Source organism: Apium graveolens, chromosome 1, assembly GCF_009905375.1.
Source record: "Apium graveolens cultivar Ventura chromosome 1, ASM990537v1, whole genome shotgun sequence".
Lineage (NCBI taxonomy): Eukaryota > Viridiplantae > Streptophyta > Magnoliopsida > Apiales > Apiaceae > Apium > Apium graveolens.
Genome location: NC_133647.1, coordinates 164,380,974 through 164,402,389, shown reverse-complemented (window position 1 = coordinate 164,402,389; position 21,416 = coordinate 164,380,974). Strand labels below are relative to the sequence as shown.

Here is a 21,416-nt window from a genome sequence, read left to right as displayed (position 1 = left end):
ACATACTACTAGTAGTTTGACAATCAAAACCCCTACTACTGCTCCTCTTGGAAACTCTCAAACTAGTTTTCACAACTCTCGAACTTGTTTCAATCAATGGATAAGTTGAAATTTTTTATGAATACATTTCAACAAAGAAAGGAGGTCCATTCAAAACAATAATTCCAAACATCATCATCATCAACCTGAATAATACCAAATTTCATATCATTGAAATTTTTCCATCGATATCACAACTTAAAATCATACAAACTCCTATAAAATTTCAGATTTTTAATAAACTTTTACTTGGATTATGGTTAGAACTATTTTGGGTCTCTTTATATAAACATTCATAAGGCTAAAATTATGATTATGATTTTATTATGAAAAAACATAAAACCCTAGAAGCTAAAGATGAGAGAGAGAAGGGAGAAAATAAGTCTATTCTTGGTGCTAGTACACGCCTCTTCTGTACCAGCTTTCGTGTGGATACCTCTACGACGTAGATCATTAAGGTGGGATACGTGGTGTTCGGTTAAATCTAGGATCTCCTTTTGACAACCATATTCGTAAAGCTCTTTAAGGTAAACATCTCATCCATGAATTAAATATTGTTTTTTGCATGGATCTTGCGGTCGGTTTCAGTTTTATTTATTATTTCCACTGTGTTTTTATACCCTGAAACCCAACAGTAATATGCAGACTAAATGATGGAATAGAAAGCTCCCTAACTAGATCTCAATAGGCCGGTAAGAATGATGGAGAGGAGGAAGCTTCTCAGTGAAATGCTCATCGATAAGACACAGCTCAGTGGAAGGCTCCTCGGTAGGAGGCTGCTCAGTACGAGGCTTGAGAGTAGGAGTCAACCCAAGATCAAAAGGGGGAACATATGAATACCTATCTGAAATATCAGGATAGTGCTGGACGTGCCTATATGATCCCGACACATGAACATAAATGGTGTCAGCGGGTCGTCCAACAGAAGCACATATAGGAGGATCCTGATCATCCTCAAGACCTGTAGCCATATGATCAGTACGAGCATCAGTGGATGACTCGGGCATATCATAAAAATCAGTATGTAATGGTAGATGATCATCTCCAAGGTCTGTAGCAATAGGATCATCCTCAACTTGAACTCTAGCTCGTCTACCACCAGCAGCTCATGCACCGGCACGTGTACCTCGACGGGCCGATTGTTGCCTCTTCTCTAACTGCCTAGCTCGACGAACCTCCACAAGAATCTCATCAAAACCATGTAAGGTGTAGGCTCTAATAGAATCACAACACTGGTCAACAAAATGAGACACACAAAGGTAATCTTTACTAAAGGAGCAACAAGCACTAAAAATCAAAAATCAAGGCCGAAAGCTAACATGTAATCTACTTAAAGAGCTAACTTAGCTAACGAGTGGGTTGTTGCTTTATTAACAAAATTATGGTTATGAAAATATATTGTCTTAAAAATAGGCATAATATGAAATACATGTTGAAGCACCATCACAAATGACGAATGATCCAAATCGTTGTTGTATATGGCCTTGCTAACTCAAAGGCAAGGCCTTGCTAAACGGATGATGCAAAACGATTTAACTTAAATTTTATTGAAAAAAAGATAAAATGTGGCACGAAGCCATATTTTGGGTCTAAATGTTGTAGCAAGTTCCGTTTTATTCCTTGAATGTCAGAAGCTCATGTTCTTTTCCCAGCTACTGTAAGTTTTTTTTTTTTTGCTAAAATACATAAAAATACTACAAAATTTTTCTAATTTGAAATTAAAGCAAACAGTTAAAATAACAATAACAAACCACACGAATACACAAAAATGATCAATAAAAATATCCAAATTCAATACATTTTTAGCGAACATTAATACTAAACAAGTTTCACTAATTAATGTCTATGAATGCAACATTACATAAATTAAATAACTCATTTTTCCCCTTAGGTGCTTGAAAATCCATCGCATTCTGGTACCTTGTGGACTTTCCTTCTCCTTTTTTTTCTCAACATCTTTATCATGGATCATGTTTGAAAAGTTAATACCCGTCGGTCAACGTAAATCTCCTTTGCTCGGAATGGGTTCGAAAATATCAATGTAAACCATCGATACATTCTCTAATCTATAGATTTCATCAACCAACGGTTAATGACTCAACTTCAAATGCGCACAACAGGAAATCTCATGAGAACAAGGATTACGATAACTTTGCCATTTTCCACAAGAACACAAATACTCATGAATCCTAATGGTATGCCTATTACCCCCTTTTGATCAGCTTTCCTAGTGACTTCTTCAAATAATAAAGAATTTCGATCATAGAATTTTACACTATGACCCCTAGCACGCACAATTAACCGACTCAATATCTTTCTTGCATTGATTAGTAAAAACTCAACCTTTAGATAATCCGGTAGCAATTTCCGACCGCCTTTCAATGAAATACTCAATCGTCTTAAAAAATAGTGCTCTAACTAAGGAACTACTTGGGAGCTTCCTAGCTTCAAGGATCGTGTTGTTCTAACTTTCCGCATGATTATTGGTGATCGTGCCAAAAACTTTCCCTCCATAACGTGCCAAAGACAATTTACCTAAAGGATTATCCTTAAACCATTCCTCCGTCCTAGACTCCTCAATCAAAAATTGTACCCATATAAAATCAAATTTCTTCTCTTGCACCTAAGAAGCCAACTGAACTAACCTATTTTTCAATCCCTTTCTCCTATGTGCACTACCAAAATTTATAGCCAAGTGTTTAAAGCAGAATATATGATAGTTAAGGGGCTCGCACCATCTTGTCTATTGCATAGTTTTCATAATCCCAGCTTATCTATCAGAGATAAAAAAAATCACATATCTCCTAATTGCCACAAAACTCCTCAATATATCCATGAACTACCCCTAACTAGACACGTTCTCGGATTTAACAATAGCAAATGCCAATGGAAGAATATGACTGAAGCCATTCACTACCACAACACTCAATAGTAGACCGGGATATGGACCGTAAAGATGAGTCCCATCTATATGTATGACAGGCATAAATGCTCAAATCTATAAATGCATGGTCTGAAAGCCCAGAATAGTCTCTTGAATGTCACTTCCTGTTTCCAATATAGACACAAAATAATCATTAACTACAAAATATTGCAAAATATGAAAAAACATTTAAATTGAATACTTCTAAGCTTCCACGATCTTCCATCTTATCCTCCTTGAAAAGCTAATCAAACTTGGTTCCCACATTAAAACATTGCAACACTTCCATCAAAAAAGGGAAGTCTTCATTTGATCCTTCCCAAGATCCATGTTCTTGATCTATTGCTAGCTTTTTGGCATATCTAATCTTCTCTCTTCCCGGCTAGTAACCAAAAATACTTTTCACCGTCTTCATTAACACTTTTTCTTTAATCATGGGATCGACTAAGATTTGATCCTTAACTAGTTCAAGAATATCACGAGATATCAAATTAGGACGGTTTTGGATAACAGTGGTACACAAACATGTGTGTGGTCCCAAAGTTTCCATAATTTGGAATTTCCCAAGTGATTTTCACAACCTAGCATTTAAACTCCATTCTCAACCATTATCCTTATTCTAACAAACTATATTTCAATACACCTCACTTGATCTAATCACCTTAATCTCTTTATGATTTCAAATATGAAAATCTCTAACCGTATGCATCAACACTTTTTTAATCGAATATCATCACCTCCCTCAACTTCATCGGCTCTGATGTCCCTTCCCGTGTAATCAAATCTGACTCAACAACATCATAAGCATCCAAACCTCTACTAATAACCGTATCACAGCCAATATACATACTACTAGTAGTTTGAAAATCAAAACCCCTACTACCGTTCCTCTCGAAAACTCTCAAACTAGTTTTCACAACTCTCGAATTTGTTTCAATTAATGGACAAGTTGAAATTTTTTATGAATATATTTCAACAAAGAAAGGAGGTCCATTCGAAACAATAATTCCAAACATTATCTCAACATCATCATCAACCACCGGAATAATACCTAATTTCATATCATTGAAATTTTTCCATCGATATCACAACTTAAAGTCATACAAACTCTTATTAATTTTCAATTTCAAAAATAATACATAAAATTTTATACTAGAATCGAGTCTTACTTGCTTAAAACCGGTTTGTCATATATGTAACCCTCTAATTAAGTTTTGTCGTATATTACCATCCGTGTAAATCCACGCAATTACCGTAACTTATTGTGCACCTAATCCTGAACCCAAAATCATTATGAATCATTTAAAGCTTTATTAAATATTAATATAACAAATTTGCTTGATATTGGGGGTTTTAGGTATTTACCATTAGTGTATATACTAGAGAAACAGAAGTTGTAAGAGAAGCAGAAGCTGTAAGAGAAGAAGAAAGCAGAAAGCAGAAAGCAGAAGCTGGGCTGGACATGTGTACGCGTATAAGAAAAGCCTAAAACGCTATTTGGTCTACCGTTTAGGTTAAAATGACAAATAAATAGCCATTTGATATCTTTTTTTTATATATATAAGAAATAAATGGTAAATGAAGAAGAGTTAAACTTTAAACGCTGATTTAAAATCCGTTTTGAAATAAATTAAAAACATTACACGAAATAGCGTTAAAGGCTTAGACGCTACATACTATTTCTTTTAATTTTATATAAATTAAAAATAAAATAAAATGCAGAACGAAGTTACGTCTAGGCCTTAAACGCTAGATGAAGTCTTGTTTTCTTTCAAAATATTGTTTTATATCACGTGTTTGTTTAATTTATTTTAATCCTCTAACCCTTGTTTTGTACAGTGAAGCCTGTTAAACTGTAAATGTACAAAAACTATTTTCAAACAAGTAAATAGCTCAGGTATACAGCTCTCATCACTGAGTAGTACTTAAAACCAATAACTAAATATTACAAGAAAATGAGCACCGAAGTGTGTTACTTAAATCAAAGTCTACGACATCAAAATCAAAGTCTACGTACAAATATTATTACATAAAACTTCAAGTTCTTGATACAAGAAATTCATGAACAGTGGCTTGCTTAATACAAAACAAATAGTCTACTATGCATTAAGATCTAGTTAACGTCAATATCAAACTTCTTTTTCGCTGATAGCGTTTCTATATTCAATATTGAGGAATGTAAAATGCACTTGATTCTCCTGTTGAGTCCTTGGACCTTCCAAAAAGTGAAAATGTGCATTAATTTCAATTATAATACATCTAAACGATTAGGATACTTATTTTAGTTACACGCAGGTTAACTTTGCTAAAAAAATATAACAAACATTTCTTCATGCATATCTATAATAGTAAAATTACAAGCGACAATCAATTAGATAATCAATAACATCAATATACAAATCACACACACTTAAACACTTAAAGTTACGCTTACCATCATTTCTTCATGCATTTCTGCCTATCAGTTTCACAGTTAGGAGGATTTTAAGTTCTTTTTGTACTTCGTTTACCCCGAGAAGTGTAGAAAGCTCCATACTTCCTAAGACGGTCCTCGAACTCGGGTCCTGGGAACTCTGGTCATGCGCACTCTGTAAAGACGCTACATCCGTCACACCATCAGATGCAGTAGGAAGTGTAGAGGTAACTTTTAGTGTTTGTGCCCTGGAGACAACACTATTATGTTTTGTTTATGACATTTGGATTTTTTATGCTTATGTTTTATCGGTTATTATTTTTAATAATTTATTAAGTCTTAATTTACTGTGATATAAATTTTAGATTAATAAATGTCCTTCGAATATGAAATGAGTTCTATATCTCTAATACGTGACTTAGAAATGAGATTATGTAAAAATATTCCTAATCTAGTATTATTATTATGGGACAATAATAATGCATTAAGACTAGTGTATTTGTTGACTAACGATCATTTCTCATTGATCATAGGTATAGTGATACCAAAGCCGAAAACACAGGCATATGTAAATATACATAAAGCTGGACAGACTCAGTGTGAGATTCTACATGTGTGTTATGTCATAAGTAACTCTCACAGTGACGATAATGTAATGGTCCTTCAACTTGAAATCATTATATTTCTATATGATGATTCATATACTTTGTGTGATGATTGAGAATTTTGCGACGTAATTAAGTCAATAGTGTATGTTTTATATGATGTGATTATATTTATGTGACTAAGTGCTGATTAATTGTCTTCTCTGTATATTAGAATATAGGAGCGTAAATAAAAACGTTCCAATTTAAAGAGTAAGCTTAGGAATTCAGTTGTGGTGTCGAGCAGTCAGGTAGAACGGAACCCGTTTTAATAAGGATATAAAGAATATAAAATGTGAATTATGTGTGATTGAATGAAAGGAGTGTTTAAATATAGTATTTCGTCCTAAGTGACGTGTGAATTGGTAATGATAATGAGAAGCCACTACACCATAGATGGCCTATCGCAATGGTTTAATCATGCATGTTACAAAATTATGTTACCTTAGGTATGCTCATCTTAGCCTACCGCAACGTAGTATTTTTGATGTTACCATAGCCTTTAAAACATGTTACTATAGCTTCAAAGTGTTACATACGAGTAACATGTGACAATTTATGTTACAATAGGGTATTATTGGATAAAAAAGTAGTATATTTTACAAACAATTAAATATATATAATTATTTGACATGAAAATTAATCAATTTTTATAATATAATTAAGCAAAAATATTAATATTAGTTAAGATTGATAAAATATTTTTTGTTAAAAAATTTATAAACTGTATTAATTAATAATTGATAAATTTTTATCAATAAAAAATTTAAAGACAATTAAAACTTAATTTTTTTAAAAAAAGAGATGAAATTAGCTGGGCTTTTTCAGGCGGGCTCAAATTTTTTGGAGAAGCGCTAAAATTTCAGACAAATTAACTTCTCCCTCTAATTTCATTCTCCCTCATTCTCTCACTCTCTCTCTCATTCTCTCTCTCCCAGTAGCTATTCTCTTTCATTCCTCTCTCGAGCTAGGGTTTCTAATTGGGGGTAACATTTTGGCGAAGCTGGTCACATTTTGGAGAAGCGGGTCACAGATTGGAGCTAGGGTTTCTAATTGGGGTTTCAAATCAGCTTGCGGTTCAACATTAAGGTAGTACATCTCTCTCTCTCTCTCTCTCTCTCTCTCTCTTTCTCTCTCTCTCGCTCTCGCTCTCTCTGATTTTGTGTATCTCTCTCTCTCTATCTCTCTCTCTCTCTCTCTCGCCCCCTCTATTTCTGTTAGTTTCTTCTCTAATTTGTTACATGCGTGTTTTTGTGTATTTTATACATGTATATGTATGTTACATGCATGTTTTTGTGTAATTTTAATTGGAATTGGGGTTTTTTATTTTTGTAGATCTGTAAGTGTGATTTTTGTATTAAATTTGTTTCTCGATATTTGCTTTTTATCCGGTTGATTTTCATGTTAGGCTTTAGTTATAACTTACATGTAAGTCATCATAGTCAAGTGGATATAATTGATTGTGTAAGTAGATATCTGTTGTATCTATAATGCAATTGTTTATGAGTATTTACATTTATGTTAATTTGACCTTTATTCCTGAGAGTTTCAACCCTTTACGAGTATTTAAATTTTTGTTAACATCAACTGTCACAGTTCGGTAGGTAGGAGGAGTGGGATAATACGGAAATGGGTGTATGCACATGTATATTCATGGTCATATAACATGGATTCGATACGTATAATCTAATATGGATTTACGATTTCAGGGCTGCGTTGTTATGCTGTGTTGTTATTAATACATATAATCTATAATATTGGTTTAGGATTTCACTTCTGCGTTGTTATTAGTACGCATATCTAATATGGGTTTAGGGTTTCACGGTTGTGTCGTTATTAGTATGTACAACCAATGAAAATGAGAACATAAAATATTACCTCGGTCTGCTTAGGGCTTCACGGCTGCGTTGTGTTGTTAGAACGTATAACCAATATGGGTGTATGGTTTCACGACTACGTTGTTTTCTTTTAGAAATATAACATTATTGTCCTGTTTTCTGTAGTGATGGACGATGATCTAAGTCAATGGATAACCCTTCCAAAATACAGTACACCTTACATTAAGGGGATAAAGGATTTTTTAGAAAATGCATTTCCCAAATTTTCCGTAGGCGATGAAATGTTGTGCCCTTGCAAGAATTGTAGAAATGGCAAGTGGCATACTCAAGATCTTATTTATGATCATCTTATTTGTCATGGCCCTTGTCCATTGTATGCAAATTGGATTTGTGAGGTTTCGAGCAAAGATCATAGGATAGATATTGAACGGGCAGAAAATATGGGTTTTGAAGATTCCTTTACCTTCGGAGATAATTTGGATGAGATGTTCCATCATACTAATGATACTACTGGACCGAATGATGATGCCAAAAAATTTTATGGCCATCTTGAAGAAGGAAAGCAGCCCTTATATCCGGGCTGCAAAAAATTTTCCCGCTTAAGTTTTATCATTAGGCTGTACTCTTTAAAGTGCATTCATGGGATTTCGGAGTCGGGTTTCGGGGATTTATTAGAGCTGATAAAAGATGCTTTTCCAGAAGCACACATTCCTTTGTCTTTTAATGCGGCAAAGAATGTTATTAAAGATTTAGGGCTCGATTATCAAAGGATACACGCCTGCCCCAATAATTGTATGCTGTTTTGGGCTGAAAATGAAAAAGAAGAAAATTGTAAAACTTGCGGTGCTTCAAGGTGGGTCGTAGTGGAAAAAAAAGGCGCCGTGGACAATAATGGGAAGAAGTTAATTCACAAGGTCCCGACAAACGTGATGCGCTACTTTCCACTCAAAAAAAGGTTGCAACGCATGTTTATGAGCAAAGAGTTATCAGAACTGATGTTATGGCATGCAAAAGGTCGAAAAAAGGACGGCAAACTTCGACATCCCGCTGATGCAGAGGCTTGGAAGGCATTGGATGCTCGTTTCCTCAATTTTAATCTGAGAACAGAAACATCAGATTGGGCCTAGCCGCTGATGGTTTCAATCCTTTTCGTACTATGAACATAAGTCATAGTACTTGGCCAATTATTTTGGTTAACTACAACATTCCCCCCTGGCTGTGTATGAAGCAAGAGAATCTAATTCTCTCGACACTCATATCTGGTCCCGAGTCTCCGAAGAATAATATAGATGTCTTCATGCAACCTTTAATTGCTGAACTGAATGAGCTGTGGGAAGTAGGCATTGAGACTTATGATGCCCTTACTGACCATACTTTCAACTTGCGCGCTTCTTTACTTTGGACAATCAGTGATTTTCCCGGGCTAGCAATGCTATCTGGATGGAGCACAAAAGGAAGACTAGCTTGTCCAGTTTGCAATTATGAAACATCCTCTATGTACCTAAAACATAGTCGGAAAATGTGTTACATGGACCATAGGAGATTTCTCCATCCCGAACACCCATGGAGGCTTGATAAAAGAAAATTTAATGGTCAAATTGAATTGAGAGGTTGTCCAGAGGTTCTAACTGGAACAGACATTGAAGAATTATTGGCAGGATTTGTAAATCATTTTGGGGGGAAGAAACCAGAGAAGAAAAGAAAGCGCCAAAAAAATAAGATTAAGTCGAATTCGCCTTTCAAGAAAAAATCAATATTCTTTGATCTGCCTTACTGGAAGCACAATGTTTCTCGACATAACCTTGATGTTATGCACATCGAGAAGAATGTGTGTGATAAAGTACTTGGCACATTACTCAATATTGCTGGAAAAACAAAAGACCATATAGCAGCTCGCCTAGATTTGCAAGAACTTGGCATCAGAAAGGTCCTCCATCCTGTTCTATCAAGTGACGGGAAACACCTTGAAATAAGGGCTGCGATATTCGACATGACAAATGAAGAGAAAGATTTATTCTGCTCTGTCCTTAAAAATGCTAAATTCCCATATGGAAGTGCCTCTAATATCAGCCGGTATGTGCACATGAAGGAGAGAAAGGTATCTGGCTATAAGAGTCATGATGCTCACTTTTTCATGCACTACTTATTACAATTTGCAGTGAAGAAATCTTTGAAACCGGAGGTTGCAGTCCCTTTTATCAGATTAGGGGCCTTCTTAAGAGGTATTTGGAGTAAAGTCATCGACTTAAGTGATCTTAAGAGGCTGCAAACAGAAATAATTGAAATTATTTGTCAATTTGAGACTATATTCATTCAGGCTTTTTTTGATGTGATGGTCCACCTTTTGATTCACTTGTGCCAAGAAATTGTATTTGGTGGACCGGCCCATGTTCGAAGCATGTGGCCAATTGAGCGCTATTTAAATAAATTGAAATCTTATGTGCGGAATAGATTTAAACCAGAGGGATGTATCGCCGAGGGTTACCTGGCCGAAGAATGCTTGATATTTTGTTCAAGATTCTTGGGTGGCCATGGAGGATCAAAATTTACCAAGGCTGCAAAATTTGAAAGTTTTCCAGAAAAAGTAGAATTTCCTATTGGTTCACGCAGAAATAAAGATGGAAAGGCTGTGAATTTAGTTGAAGTTGAATGGATGGCTATTCATCGTTATATTCTATTCAACTGCGGGAATAAAGAAATTGATAGTTTAATCGAGTAAGATTCTAGCTACTAATTGTGTTTAACTGTTATAGAATTAGAACCTGTTTTGTCTTGATTTTTAACTAGGTAATTATTGTAGGGAGCATCGAATCTTAATAGAAGGACAAGCCAAGTCAAAAAGATACAATCGTGAGAGAGAACATTCTGAAGATTTTTGGAAATGGATGAAGGGGGAGGTCGGAAAAAAAGATAACATTTCAAAGGAATTGGAAGTGCTTGCAATGGGCCCTAATCAATCAGCGAAGAAGTATAGTGGTTATGTACTTAACGGATATCGATTCCATACAAAGTACCGAGATGCTAAATGTACAACCCAAAATAGTGGGGTATTTCTAACTGCTTTGACTACTAGCTTTGCTAGTTCAAAAGATCAAAATCCACTGGTCGGCGATGTCAATTACTACGGAGCAATTGAAGAGATTTTTGAAGTTGATTATTGGGGAGAATTTTCTGTAGTGGTGTTCAAGTGTTGTTGGTATAAGGAAGAGAAAGATCTATATGGTTTAACTCGAGTTAATTTTAACAGATTATGTCAGAAGTCTGATCCATATGTGCTAGCTTCACAGGTGCAGCAAGTCTTCTACGTAGAAGATCCTACTGAAAAGATGATGTATAATGTTATAAAGAAATTGCCAAGGGATTGGTGCGATGTCGAAGCTGAAAATGCAAATGAAGAAGCCGGGGATCCAGTTTTACATGATTTACACACTAGTGTTCCTCTAGAAACAGACACGGATATTAACTGGTGCAGAGATGATGTCCCAACACGACAAGTCCCCATCAAGGCTAGAACAAACGAAGAAACTACTTAAATTTGTAATTCGAAATATGTAACTATCAAGGGCCTAGTTTCTGATGTATCAACTGTTAATGAAGTGACTTCTTAATTGCCTAATTTATCATGTTTTAATGTATTTTCTTTTAATTAATTAACTTGTTCTTAATATAATGTTCTGTTAGTTTTAAATCTGCCCTGCTCTTTATGCGATCGCTTCTTAATTTAGAGCATTATTAAATTTATTGACTTGCATACTGCTCTTTTAATGTTTCTTTTAAGTGTTTGTTTTTAAGTGTTTTTTATTTAAGTGCCATGTCTCAGATTATTTTAATGATTTCATCTAATTATACTTTCTCAATTTTTTGTAGGATGGCATACATAAATCTCAGGTTGTACCACCAGGGTGAGTTTCAGCCTACACGGTATGTCGGTGGTAAAGAACTGATTATAAGGAATGTCGAAGTAGATAGGTTTTCGTACCCTGTATTGATGGATTATGTCAAGGATGACCTTGAATATTCAGAAATTGGAGGGATTTATATGAGAAAAGGTGATAAGCAGGGGGGGTGGCAGTTGGTGTCCAATGATGTGGACTTGTGTTCATTAACTGCAGGAGCTGCAGACGGTGAAAATGTTGATTTTGATCTTGACAATGTCGTTGATAGCACTATCAAACCAATGGATCAGATGCAGCCATTTGTAATAATACGGCCAAGAAAGGATATCTTAGCAGGTAATATATTAATTTCATTTCAGAAATATACCTTAATTGTAGGGGCATCAGAAATATATGGGTGTTACTATATTTAGATTTTATTCAAACTCATAATTATTGTTTTTATGTCTTTATAGCTAAAAAGCAAGTCAAGCGGCAGTTTGTAACCACTCATCAACTACAGCAACAGAAGATGAATAAGAAGGCAAACCAAGTTGATAAGGCTGGGAAGAGGAACTCAAAGAACTTTCCCCTAGAGGGTACTCGGAAGTCACCACGGCTTTCTAGAGTACAGGAAATCACTGATGGTGATGATTGTGAAACTCCTCCAAGTGTTAGGAGGAAGTTGAGTTTACATGATACTCATGAAGATGAGCGTATGAGAGAAAATGAACTGGAGGTTAGCATATAATTCAGTAATACCTATAATTTTCTTGTTAGATTATTGTTGTTTAAGTACATGTAAGTACATGTATGTAACCCCTTTATTAATCCAGTAATTCCGTCATACCTATATTAACATGAATTTATGTGAAATTGCAGAAACTACCCCCTCCACCTCCTCTAACGGAGTATGAAAAACTGAGAGTTGTCACAGTAAAGAGGAACAATGAAGTATTTTTTGCCCTCAATCTTCCTACACTCTCTTCTGAAGTGAGAAACTCAATCTTAAAAGATAAATCCAAAAAAAAGAAGCATGTGCAAGAGGGGAGCGATGAGGAATATGATCCAGCTGTGGATCTTGAGGATGGTGGATCGGGAACTCAAAGGAAGGCTGCTAGTAAGGATGGTGGATCAGGAACTGAAAAGGTATGTCATAAATGTCATAAAGCTATCATTTTCACATTTTCTAAATTCTTCCCCAAATGTTTCATCGGGGTTGATAGTTGTAATTCATATATACACAAACATTGAGTTTTACATGATTTATGTTTCAGAGAGGGAAAACTGAGAAAAGCAAGGTGCTTATTGGACGTGGACCAACAACACGGTCACGATCCAATACTGTTATATCACAGAAGGAAGGAACCGAGGATGCTACTGAGAAGGAAAATCAGTCATTATCACATATGGAACCTGCAGAACCTCTGATTCAGCTACCGTCAATTGAAGCAAATGGTTCAATGGAGGCTTTTTGGGCTATGCGAAAGCGCCAAAAGGAAGCAGCTGCAGCGAAATCGAAAATTTCTCCAAGTACAACTGCAACTACAAAGACTGCTACAGAAAATGTTGTTGAAGAAAATGTTTTTCCGGATATTGAAGAAGAGGAGGAAGCAGGTATCTTCTTTCCTTTATTTATGATTACATAAACTGATTATTTATAAAGGAATTATTCCTTTAAGGCCCCTTAAAGAATACTCACTTTGAGGCTACCCACATTCATATATTTTCCATAATTGATTAATTTGCATCAGTTTAGTAAATTACTTATAATTGAGGTTAATTGGCATAAGGTTATTTATGTCATTTAAGTTAATGAAATTGTGAAGTTGACCATGGTTAATTATGTGATAGATGTAAAACTTCTTGCACAAATTTAATTAGCATATATAATCTATAATGCTGTTAATTGTTATTTGTGTTTTTATATAATTATTAAAACACAACCCCCATGAGAATTAATGTATTCTTTATGACAGTAGGTCCTTTAGAGTGTCCAGAATCCAAGGTATGCGTTATCTATATTTATCATTTTAAAAATAAGGGCTGCTTATTATAAAGACACCCATTAAAAAAATAAAAACTAAAAATAAGACATCTTTATAGACCAATCTTTGAAATACGACATATTAGAAAAACACCCATAAATATAATCAAATTTATTATAATATTCCTACTTTGTTTGATTTTCCTGCAAGTAATTTTTGCTCATATGTAGTTGAAGTTCCTATAAGGCTGAGAGGACCGACGAGGATGGATAGGGTTCCTACCAGAAATATGGACCATCGAGTTGTCCTTCAGATGAATGAAAGGTTCCAGCCCGTTTCAGATGAGGACAAAGTAATTTCTGAACTTAGTAACTTCTTGGGGACACTCGCAAAGCGATGCGTGTCATTTACCTATGTTTCTTGGCGTGATGTTCCGAAAACTTTGAAAAATACACTGTGGAATTATGTCAAGGTATCACATACATTGTTTAATTATCGTGATTTATTTTTCTGCAACATTACCTTTGATTAACTGTACTTGTGTTCTTTATTTTGTTGACTTTTTCCAGCAAAGATACATTATACCTGATGAATGTGAAACATGGTTGTTGAAAACCATTCAGTCATCTTGGAAGACACGTAAGAGCCGAATTAAGAAGGCGCATTATAAAGCATTTGAAACTGATGAAGAACGGATGGAAAATAGGCCAACTGATATTCCCCTTGAGAGTTTCAAGATGTTGCTGGAGTACTGGAATGATGAAAGCATTAAGGTTTTCTAATTCCCCTTGCACTTTCATATTTAATTATGTATTTATATTTGATCTAAGTGACATAAAGTTATTTCACATTTTTGTAGAAAAGAGCAGCGACAAATGCAAGAAGTCGATGTCAGTATACAGACACACACACTACTGGTCCAAAGACTTTCGCACAAATTCGAAACAATATGGTATGGCCAGAATCTCAATTACGCATATTAACCTCAATAAGCTAGTTGTTACGCAAATATATGAATGTGGGCAGCCTTCTGGTTACATATATTACTATATATCTAGAAATTAATTTCTATATTTCTTTTGGCTAACTTGTTCATTTTTTTCAGAAAAAAAAGGCAAAGAATCAGCGTCCACCACCTGAAGCAGAGGTTTTTGTTGAGACTCGTGAGCGTACTGATGGTCGTGAGTATAAGACCAACACTGAAGAAATAAAAAACAAGATTGTAAGTGTTTTTTATTAATCTTAGTGCTTCTGAATATCCATTAATGTCGCAAGATGGTTAATTAGTTGTGTTTTATGATTTATTTGGTGTTTAGAAGTTTTATTTATGTACCTGCATGCATTTTTATTTAATGATTACTAATTGTGAATTTAATTGGATTAAATTATTCGGTTATTTTGAAATTAGTTAGTGAAGCATTTAAATTATTGTGTGACCAAGTGTTCGTTTGTTTTTCTGGTATGTAGAAAAAGATTAAGGAAAAAATCAGTACGAGCGAAGATCCCAACGAGGAACTACTTTCTGATGGAAAAAAACATGGGCCATCTTGGCTCCATGGAAGATGTCCTGATGCTGCAAAAGGTTACTCCAGTACTGCTGGTTCGACAAATACTTATGTACAGGAGTTGGCAGGAAAGATAAAGCAGACTCTGGTGAGTGAAGTCGAGGCATCGATGACAAAGAAGGTACAAGAAGAAGTGGATATGCAAGTCAACAAGAAGGTGCAGGAGAATATGGCCTGGTTACTTAAGAAAATAGCCGACGCAAATCCAGGCATCACAATCAACCATCAAGATTTCAGCACAACCAGCGATAATGACAATTACCTCACACCAGTTACCGGAGGCTCTGGACTTTAGATTTCAGATGTGCACCTTTTTACATATCTTATTTTGCGTACTAGTAACAAGTGTTATCGTACTAGCTTTTGGATGTTTATTTATCGTCCTAGACTAAGTAATTGTTCTTTGGAGTATGTGGAGTATGTGGAGTTGGTGAATTGTGTGAAACCACAGTATTTGGTGGGGGTTTGTGAAAACTGATATGGAGTTTGGTTGAAATTGTTTATTTGGTTGACTTGGATGAAAAACAGATTTTATGGCATGTTGAATTTACAAACCATTCCTGTCAATTTTTTTTTTGAAAAATATGTTACATTAGGTACTAAAAATGTTACAAAGAAATTGGTATAATACAAAACATTACTGTTACAATATGCATCAAAGGTAACATTAAATTATGTCTATAGTATCACATTATGTATGTTACCTTTGCAAACAAATAGGGCCCCAAAATGGGGCCCACCAGTGGGCCCTACATGTGGGCCCCATTTTTTTTTGAAATTCTGAGTCCAAAGGTAACATACATATTGTGATACTATAGACATAGATTAATGTTACCTTTGACAGCTATTGTAACATAAAAGTGAATGTTACAGCAGGGCAAAAGTAATGTTACCTTAGGGGCCAAAGGTAACTCGAAAAAAGCAACTTAATTTTTATGTTACCTTAGGCCTTTTTCTGGCTGTGGTAACACTTTTTTGGGCCTGTTGTAACATTTTCTTGGTGTTGCTGTAGGCCATTTATGGTATAGTGAGCGTAATCGAAACGCTGAGCGTCGGGCCGTCAGGCCGGACGTGACCCGGTACGCGTAGAAAAGGATAAAGATTAAAGGAGGACAAATTCTATGATCAGACCAGAGTCATTTTTTGATCATATATGTGTGATTGCCTATCTGTGTGCATGACTATGTGCTCTGTGACATTTTTATGAATTTAAAGGAATTATTTGATTTAGATAAACATTTATTTAAACTTCGCGCATTTTTATAAAATTATCTGACTAATATAAAAGAATGAGATTTGTTCTGTTATCTTCGTAATAATCCAGTAGACTTTCTAAAAATGATGGATGGATTTATTTGGTGATCGTTGTATTTTAAATTGATTTTTATGTGATAAAGTGTTCACTACACCATAGATGGCCTATCGCAATGGTTTAATCATGCATGTTACAAAATTATGTTACCTTAGGTATGCCCATCTTAGTCTACCGCAACGTAGTATTTTTTATGTTACCATAGCCTTTATAACATGTTACTATAGATTCAAAGTGTTACATATGAGTAACAAGTAGGAATTTATGTTACAATAGGGTGTTAATGGATGAAAAAGTAGTACATTTTACAAACAATTAAATATATATAATTATTTGACATGAAAATTAATCAATTTTTATAATATAATTAAGCAAAAATATTAATATTAGTTAAAATTGATAAAATATATTTTTTTAAAATTTTATAAAACTGTATTAATTAATAATTGATAATTTTTTATCAATAAAAAATTTAAACACTATTAAAACTTAAAATTTATTAAAAAAAGAAATGAAATTAGCTGGGCTTTTAATCAGGCGGGCTCAAAATTTTTGGAGAAGCGGTAAAAATTCATACATATTCTTATCTCCCTCTCATTCTCTCTCATTCTCCCTCATTTTCTCTCTCTCCGAGTCGCTAATTGGACTCAAGCTAGGGTTTCTATCAGTCTAAACATATCTCTCTCTCCGTATCTCTCAGTTTTCAATTGAACTGAATTATAGATTAGCTAGGATTTGGGGTTTCACTGCAGAAGGATTCAACCGGATCTTCTTGTTTCTCAACACAATTGCTTTGGGGCTTCACTAATATCGGGTCTTCTTATTTTATAATCGGTTCTTCTTCTGTAATCGGGTTTCTCAATTAGGGTATTTTTCCAAATTGGGTCTTACAATTAGGGTTTTTGTGTGTTATTGTTTTTATATGTTTATTTGTTTGTAGATGTTTGCGGAGATTGGTGGTCTGTTTCAATGGTATAAGCGACAGGGTTCCACATCTTCTCCATCGTCTCGGTTCGCCACCGCTTCGCCAATCTCACTGTCTCAACATGGGAATGGTACGTACAATTGTACAACTCATAGCTCTAATTACAAATTACATCTTAATTTTATCTCAATTTCAATTTAATTGTTTAAATGTATACATAATAATATGCGTCCGATAGAAAATTAGCAAATCCAATGACAGAGATCAAGGTTCAGAAGCTCGTTCTCAATATCTCCGTTGCCGAGTGGTGATATATACATACATTATTTAGATGATTCATATCCAAAGGATCATGTGCTTTACCTCACTGATGTTGTTATCTTACTTTGATTTTTTTTTGGATTTTGTGTTAATTTAGCGAAAAATATAATGATTTATGAAGGCAAAACTGTAATGAATTTCAGTTTGACTGTCCCAAGATGACTTTATTGTTTTAGTTTTGGTTTTGATTATATGATCTGCTTAAATATAAATGTACAGGTGATCTGCTTAGATATAAATGTAAAGCTGTTTGTTTAGGTTATATTTTATGTAGTCTGTGCATTGGTCTGTTACTTGCTATAAGCCTGCGCATTGCAGACACGATATTTATCCATTATTTTGTTGCAAATATAAAGATTTCAGTAACAAATCTATTCTGCAAAGAATTAAAATATATCTTATGTTATATTACCTAGCTTTTGGGCGCTTGGAATTTATTTAAAAAAACTACTATTGCTTAAAATCTCTTTCTTCCTTTTGTATGTGATTAAGCAGATCTGTTCTGTTTTGAAGGGCTCTTAATATGTCCAGAAACATTTTCGTTGCTACTCCATAAATTTTGCATTTATCACATTAGTCCTCCTGGGCATAAGGTCAGTACTTCAACAACTTAATTGTTCAATTTATTATTCTTGCAAAATCTGTGCTTGTCCTTAAATACCTTTTAGCACCACCAATCACATTGTTTCTTATTTAGTACTATATTCAAGTGTTATTGCAGTTGAGAGCTGTTATTATAAGCACTAATGACCCTGTGTTAGCTGTGATGACTTGGCAAATCACGTTGCTGAGATTCTTGATTTTTTTGGGTAAACAAATATTTTTTGGAACACTTCAATGCAAAATACTCCTGTGTATTTTATTTGTAATCTAATCTAATAAATATGTGTATGTAATGTTAATGTGCTTAAAAAAAAAGTTTTCTTTGTATCCTGGATTTTTCTTTCAGTCTTATATATCTAGTCTTTAATTTATTCTGGTGCACTCTTTTACTTAGGATTTACATTCACTGATTTGTTTCCCGCAGTGGCTAAACAGGATGCTACTTTATCCTCTGAATCAGAAAATAATGATGTGCAGAAACAGATCAGAATAGCTCGTGCCTTGCTAAATTATTGTCAAACTGATTGTCAAATTTTAATTGATATCGTCCTAGATTATAGACTATGTACCTGTTTTTTGGATTATGTGGAGTTGATGGTAATTATGTGAAAACTGAAGTAGTATTTGGAGGGGGTTTGTACCGATTTGAAGTTTGGTGGTTTGAATTGTTTATTTTATTGACTTGTATGAAAAACAGGTTTATGGCATGTTCAATTTACAAAAAAAATCATGTCAATTTTTTTTTTGAAAAATATGTTAGATTGGGTACTTCAATATTACAAACAAATTAGTATAATATAATACAAATTATTAAAAAGCTGTTATAGTAGGGAAAAAATTGTTATAATGATTTGGTGACCCACATGTGGGGCCCACAGTGGCCTTACATGTGGGGCCCATTTTTTTTTGCAAATTTTAACTGCAAAGGTAACATGTATAGTTTGATACTATAGACATACATTGATGTTACCTTTGAAGCCTATTGTAACATAAAATTCAAGGTTGCAGTAGGGCAAATGGAATGTTACCTTAGGGGTCAAAGGTAACTCGAAAAAAAGCAACTTAATTTTTATGTTACCTTAGGGCTTTTTTTGGCTGTGGTAACATTTTTTTGGGTCTGTTGTAACATTTTCTTGTTGTTGCTATAGGCTATCTATGGTGTAGTGGTTATTACTAGCACAAACTTGTAAAAATCATATAAAATCAACCGTACGCTCAAAATCTTATTATGAGTAATGGTTGGAAAGCTAATTTAGAGATCTACATGTTAAAGATTTTTATTCAAAACAAATTCATCTTTCCGAGAGAAGTATTTGCAGATCAACTCTATTTTCTTTTAAGGATAAAAAGAAAATCACCACCTAGAATAACCTAATTACTATATTACACCCTTGGTGATATAAAACCACCCCACATCCTTCTCCTTTCTTTTTTTTCTCGAGCCCCTCTCTCCTTTCTCTCTTTTCTCTCGTTTCTTCCCCTCTCTCTCTCGGATTTTCTCTCTCTCGATACACTCTCTCTCTTTACTCTCTATCACTTGTTCTTCATTCATTTTTGGGTATGGAACCTTGGTTGTGTCAGAAATAGAGATATCTACCTGTATACATACATGCATGTAGCTATTTTCAAGTTCCTGAGAAAAATCAAAGTTGGGTTTGGTGGTTTTTGAGTTCGGTTTTCATGAAAACAAAAGGGTTTGTGTTTTGAGTGAGGATATGTGTTTGCATGCGTATATTACTTGTGAAAATGGATGGTTGATGGTTGGAAAACCCCGAATGGGGGCACCACCGAGATGCCACCGCCACCTGGCGGTGAACTCCGATGAACCGGTGGTGAGCAATGATGTTAAAAAACTGAGCTCTAGAATCTTTAAATCAAATATTTGTGTTTGCATGTGGTATTTTGATAAAAAGGCCGAATGGTTTTGTCGATTACAAGTTGATAAATTGATTCTTGTTGGTTGTAATGTTAATTTAGTTTGATGTTAAGAGATTAATAGGATTAAAGATGCAAAAGCTTAAAAGTTGAGTTGCATGTGTGTTTTCTTGGGGAAAGGCCGAATGGCCCTTACTATTTTTAGGAAATCATGTTGATTGTGTTAAAATGAATGAGTTTTTGATTTGATGTTTAATTATGGGTTGATTTGTGATATAAGGATTAAGGAAATCATTTGCATGTGTTGTTTTTGAAAAACCCAAATGAGATCTTGGTTTTAAAAGAGCAAAAATGATTTTTAGTAATGATCATGACTTGTTAATGTTCATTCTTGGAAATTAGTAATGATTGGATGATACAATTTCTTAATGTTTGCATGTACCAAAAATGGCTATATTCTTTTGTGATTTAAGTATGTTAAATAAGATTCTATGATAATTGGACTTGTACATTTGTTTGGATGCAAAATTTGGGAATGCATGGTGAAGGTCTAGGTTCGACCTTGTGTTAACAAAAAATAAGAATTGATTCTTGTGACTTAATTTTGGTATAATTAAGGTTTAACTAGAAAGTAATAAGATTGCATGTTGATTCAAAAGAGGAATTGTTAATGCATGTCTTGGTTTGATTGTGATTGTGGTTAAGGTCAAATAGGCCAAAGAAATTCAAAGTCAAAAATCTAATTTATGGTAAATGATAGAATGATTGAGTGTTTAGGTATGAAACCTTTGAATTTTTGCTTGTTGGATTGTGTGTTTGGTTCGAATTATGGATAAAACAAAAAGGGAATTGAGTTAATTGAGGTTAAAAGCTATAAGTAATAGCCATGCATGTCATTGTGTGTTTGGACGAGTTATAAGTATTTGATTTGGGAAAATAGTCAAGGTTTAGCGAGTATATGTAAAGTGATATAAGGCTATGAGTAAAGAATGTGCTATGTGTTGTGTGTATATAAGCTATACTCGTATAGTTCGAGTCAAAAGTATAGTTGAGCTATCGTAATTGAGTGATCGTTCCGGGAACGAGAGTTGAGAA

At 34.4% G+C, this 21,416-nt stretch overlaps 2 protein-coding genes across 2 annotated transcripts; both read left to right on the top strand.

Moving 5' to 3' along the window:
• The first annotated feature begins 7,648 nt into the window (after positions 1-7,648).
• On the top strand, positions 7,649-8,984 carry LOC141710176 (uncharacterized). Its single transcript, XM_074513040.1, has 3 exons — positions 7,649-7,654; positions 7,786-7,858; positions 8,023-8,984. Exons 1-3 carry the CDS (start codon positions 7,649-7,651, stop codon positions 8,982-8,984), a joined length of 1,041 nt encoding a protein of 346 aa, XP_074369141.1.
• Positions 8,985-9,013: 29 nt separating this feature from the next.
• On the top strand, positions 9,014-11,390 carry LOC141710160 (uncharacterized). The gene is made up of 2 exons (XM_074513038.1): positions 9,014-10,572; positions 10,658-11,390. Exons 1-2 carry the CDS (start codon positions 9,014-9,016, stop codon positions 11,388-11,390), a joined length of 2,292 nt encoding a protein of 763 aa, XP_074369139.1.
• The last annotated feature ends 10,026 nt before the right edge of the window (positions 11,391-21,416 follow it).

Excerpts from the sequence above, each read along its gene's own strand:
- LOC141710160 (XM_074513038.1), top strand. The coding sequence starts at position 9,014 with ATGAACATAAGTCATAGTACTTGGCCAATTATTTTGGTTAACTACAAC. Across the intron at positions 10,573-10,657 it reads GAAATTGATAGTTTAATCGA|GGAGCATCGAATCTTAATAG; the intron begins GTAAGATTCTAG and ends TAATTATTGTAG.
- LOC141710176 (XM_074513040.1), top strand. Across the intron at positions 7,859-8,022 it reads TCACGGTTGTGTCGTTATTA|TGATGGACGATGATCTAAGT; the intron begins GTATGTACAACC and ends TGTTTTCTGTAG.